The sequence below is a fragment of the Drosophila guanche genome, unplaced genomic scaffold (genome assembly GCF_900245975.1).
Source record: "Drosophila guanche unplaced genomic scaffold, DGUA_6, whole genome shotgun sequence".
NCBI lineage: Eukaryota > Metazoa > Arthropoda > Insecta > Diptera > Drosophilidae > Drosophila > Drosophila guanche.
This window is the reverse complement of record NW_022995743.1, coordinates 10,770,149-10,775,006: the sequence shown is the minus strand read 5'-3', so window position 1 is coordinate 10,775,006 and position 4,858 is coordinate 10,770,149. Positions and strand designations below refer to the sequence as shown.

The following is a 4,858-nucleotide window of genomic DNA, read 5'->3' as shown; positions in this document are numbered from 1 at the left end:
TTCGCAGCTTTATTCCTTAACAAATACTAAACACAATCGGCATAAAACTCATCCACAATATCAAATTCCACACGCTCGAAACCTTCTGGATACGCAATGCCCATTTGAATGGCTTCGCTGGGCATGGGACCCTTCTGCTCCTCCTCATAACCTTTCTTTAAGGCCAACAGTGCCGCGTTGATGGCGTCTTCTACTTTGAGTTTCTTGTTGTATCGCTGCTCCAGGAGATTCGTGCATTCGGCAGCATTACGACCCAGTGCAATGGCCTTTCTGGGGAAGTAAGAGTCGTCGGCACTGCATGCGTACAGCTGCGGCAGGCCCTTGTCCCAGCCAGCGATCAGCAGGGCAGCTCCAAAGGGTCGCGCACTCGCGGAGTGGATGTGCTCCTGCATGACAAATGCCAGGCAGTGGGCCAACTGCTTAACTTCGACCGGAACGCCATTGATCAGCCTATGGGATAGTATAAAAAACTTCAGCGGCAATCATCAACATGTTTCAGCTTATTACTTAATGTCTTGGGCACCTTTCTGGGCATGCTTCTTGAGCAAGTGAAAGTCGCCACTCAATCCGGAATAAGTCATTCCAATCATGGTGTCTATGGGGGCCACGTGCAGAATGCCGCGCGGCTCCATCAGTGGCGAAGACATTCTCGTTGCTGTGGCAATGACAGCGCCATCGGCTGCCACGATGCCCACGGAGGTGCTGCCTTTGGATACCGCTCCCAAGGCGTACAACGATTGCTCCACAGCTCCCTGGCCATTAAAGACGCAGGGCGAAAACTTGAAACCTTCAGCCATCTTTTTTTGTTGAAAGTGAACACAAAAGTTGCTGACAAAACAGCCAAAGGCTACGCCTACTCAGCCATCCAAGTAAATAATCGGTACAAAGCGGAGTTGAAACTTTAATTAATTTCGTGTCTTCAGATTCAATCGAACTGAAACTTCAGCTTGTGGGGAAAACTCTTTGAGAAGTGCAGCCAAGGCGCAACAGGCGCTGCTCCCTCCACAAAACTCCCTCCAAAGCTACACAAAACAATGAGGGGCAGCGGAGGCAAACCAACTGAATATTCTCACGACGTTTAAGGACATCTACAAACAATTACGGCCGTGTACATGTGTTCCATGAGGCAGGCAGGCAGTCAGGCAGTCAGGCTAAAGTTTGCATGACGCACGGAATGCCCGCCTCTGGGCGCACGGATTATAGATATTTGTGTTTACTACGGATGTATAATGTCCTCATAACTTCAGTACATGAACGTGATAGAGCAAATAATGGTGCCCACATGAAGTGGCAGGACACAGCACACAGGACACAGGACTCGCAGCTGAGCACTTGCCGCCCCTTTGGATTGGTGCTGCAGGGTGGAGTGCTGAAATGAGACTTAAATGATTACACTACGCTCTACATTAAAACTCAATTTGAATGACAACGCGTAAGCAAATAATTGTCCTTTTGCGACCCGCCAATGTCCTTAGCTTGCCTCAAGTGCTGCCTCTTCAACTCTGTTGCTGCCTCAAAAGTTTGCTCTCCACACGGTAGTAAGTTATTCAAATATTGAGTTTTTCCAACTCGCTCACAGCCGCCAGGCCATCCACCCGCCCTCTGGTGTGCATGTGCGCAGGGTCACAGCCGGGCCGGCCGTGTGGGGTTGCGTTGGGTTGGGTTGGGTTGGGTGCCGAAAAGCGAGTCCCTCATCCGTAGACGCAGCCCTTTGTTTGAGTTGTTCGCTCCTCAAAATACGTTTGATTTGTTTGCTGTGGCCCATGGCCCGAGGCGAGAGCAGAAGAGATCTTAAGCTGCATGTAAATGCGTTAAATTAAATTTCAAAGGACAATGAATGAATCGAATCGTTGGACGGGTTGCAGGACTTGACAATTTGGACTGTCAACAGTAATGCGATTATGGGAATAAAGATTTGTTGGATCCAAATGGGACTTATTCGGACTGAGCAAAGGAGCAGGTGGGAGCTTCTTCTAAAGGATACCCAATAGAATCACCTCTCCACGCATCCCCATGCCTGATTGCACATTCAATATTGTTGATTTTGGACACTGATAATAGGCCTCTCGTCTCACCGCACGTGTTCGCACTTCGCGGTACTTGGCCACGTGTTAACTTGTTTGCGCTATCGCCATCAATGCCAACAAATATTTACGAGCATTGTGCACATTTTATTTGCAACACAAATTGGTAATATCAGAGCTGTGCCTGGCCTCTATTTTCTTTTCATTTGTCGCCATGTCGCCCAGCCCACATCGCTTTGATCTTACCAATTGATTTACACTAACGATTATTTAATGAAATTCCACAGGCAAGCAACCCCCTCTCGGTAGTCCCTGACAGGAAGTGTGAATTACCCAACACCCACTCCAGGGGCGAGCGTGCCACACGTGTCCGCTGGGAACTTATTAAGCGTGTCGCTTGACGCCCCGCCCCTGCTGGATTTTGATTATTTCTGGTTTGATTTAAATTTCGCGCTCAAGTGTGAATGTGTCGTCTTGTTGTCTCTTTTGTGGAGTGTTTCCATGTCTACGGACGAGCAATTAATGAGGATTTAACCCACTGCCACTGCGAGAGAGAGGGAGAGCGAAAAGACCTCCGATGGAGCTTCAATTGGGGTCTCTGGAATGAGGAGATCTTGCCAGTACTTATCAATACTTTCCATATTATAAACCCTCATCAAGTGACATCATCTAGTGCCCAACCTGTGTCGCACCTTTTCGACTTTGCATCATCCCCAGGGGGGAACTAGCTTTGACTTCATAATCCTCGAAACCAAAACAAATAAACGATTATCCTTTATGGGCAGCAGTTGTGGGCATCGGATCAGCGTTGGTTATGGGCATTACCAACTGTCCAAATAGCTGCCACGCCCCAACAGTTAAGAGAGCAAACGGCACAGACGAGTGAAGTGAACGTTCCAATGTCCTGGACACATCCTTGGCTTTCGTTTCGTTGCGTTTCGTGGCATACGGACAAGTGACAATCATCCCACTTAATTGAATTCTGCGCTGCATAATAAATCAACTTAATGCGATCCAAGTACGCCAGAGGATGTCGACCAATTCAAAAAACTCAAGCAGATCCCACACACACACAGAGAGAAGGCATAGCTGTATGGGGATATACTTTGGCTGCGGTTATAAACGCAGCAGCAGCAGCAGCAGCAGAAGCAGAAGCAGCAAATAAACAACAATAACACACTCTGCCATCGATGCCCACTTTCCCACACCAGACCGACATTTGCAACCCATCCACGCCCGCTGTAATTTCCACACTTGTGCTGACACATTGAAAGGGCTTTGGGTTTTTATTGTGCCCTAGGGGAAAGGGTATGCTGAATAAGAGGTTCGACTTGGCACAGATTAAACTCAAGTAGAAGCTAAATGAAACACAACTAGAGCTCCGCATAAGGCATCGAGGCAAATGTTTTTGCTTCAATTAAAAATCAAACTCAAATAAACCCAAATCCGCACTTTCTCCATCACATAGCTAGCTGCCATTTGAAGGGTATCTAGTGCATCGACTTGCAGCGTTAACATTCCTTTTTTCTCTGGTTATTTATGAATTGAGAAATTGACATCCTGGCAGAGAGTGAAAAGAGGCGTTAAGGAGGCTTAGGCAGGGCTCTCGATTTTTATTGCCGAGGCTGCCTGCTGCCAAACAAGAGGCTTAGGCAAAAGGCACCAGGCATCATCCTCATCATCATCATCCGCAGCCACATCAAATGAACAAAACTGAATGCAGCACTTGCTGCTGCTGCTGCCACAAACCCTTGTAGCCCAGCCCTCTGTACCCACCACTGAATGAGGATAAATCGAGCGTGAAATATGCCCGCTTGGACAGGGGACAGGGGAGAGGCAGAGGTAGAGCATCCCATTGTTGTGCTTTCCACTTGTTGGCTGGCTTGGATCCTGGCTGCTGGCTGCTGGCTCCTGCTGATGCTGATGCTGGATGAAATTTTGCGGGTGCAGTTGCGCAATTTGTCCGCTACCTGCTGTGATTTTTCCCATTGTCCTGGGTGGGTGGTTGCCGATTCCTGATGTCCTTGTCCATCAAATTGAGCGTCACTCAAGTATTCAAGTGCCTGTATGTGTCTCTGCCCCTGCTCCAGATCCATGCCAGCCATCCTGCAGATACTTCAAAGATTTAATAATGACATAAGAAGCGAAGCTATTAAGCCGGGAGCCGGGTGCCGGGAGGAGACCCGACCTCGAGTGTGTTTGCCTTTGCGATTCTCCAGGTGCCAGACACCCCGCCAGACCATGGGAGGATGCAGCATCTCGAGCACAAATTAGTGGCAGTCCCCGTCAAGCAGGAGTCACTGTAGCCATTGTCCTGGCTGCTGCTGCTCCTTGCAGTCAAAGCAATTCAAGTGTCAAATCTTTTATTTGCCTTTTGCAGATTTCGCAATAAAAATTTGTATTGTCAAAGTCTGGGCTCATCCAAGCCCAATCCTCAATCCACAATCCTCAATCCACAATCCCCAATCCCAGCCCTAGTATCCGTCTCAGCCAGTGCATCATCCCCCGCCCAATGCTTCGCTCCCTTTCATCCTACATGTCCTCCATGTCCCTTGGTCGTTTGTTTGTGTGCAATAAATTTGCTGACAAAAGAAGGATTATTGCTGGATCATGCCGCTGCCTCAGCCTGAGCAGGATGTGGCTGTGGTGGCTCTGGCTCTCCTCTGGTTCTTGCCAGCGTGCATTCCTGGGCGTTATTGTTTGCCCATAAGTTAATTGTTCGACGGCAAAAGCTTGAGTGCACCGCATCCTCACGCTCAACTGGCCGCCAAAAAGTCCTGCATCCTCCACCCATGGGTCCCATGCTGTGCCTAAGCGATGATTAACCGTAGACA

General features: G+C 48.7%; 1 protein-coding gene across 1 annotated transcript; it reads right to left on the bottom strand.

The window, feature by feature from the left end:
• On the bottom strand, positions 1-847 carry LOC117592130 (proteasome subunit alpha type-2-like). The gene is made up of 2 exons (XM_034285676.1): positions 508-847; positions 1-450 (listed from the first exon to the last, which is right to left on the bottom strand). The coding sequence occupies exons 1-2, from the start codon at positions 795-797 to the stop codon at positions 27-29; spliced, it is 714 nt and encodes a 237-aa protein (XP_034141567.1). The 5' UTR covers positions 798-847; the 3' UTR covers positions 1-26.
• Between the last annotated feature and the right edge of the window lie 4,011 nt (positions 848-4,858).

Coding starts and splice junctions, on each gene's coding strand:
- LOC117592130 (XM_034285676.1), bottom strand. CDS start 797: ATGGCTGAAGGTTTCAAGTTTTCGCCCTGCGTCTTTAATGGCCAGGGA. Junction 451..507: donor AAAGGTGCCCAAGACATTAA/GTAATAAGCTGA, acceptor ACTATCCCATAG/GCTGATCAATGGCGTTCCGG.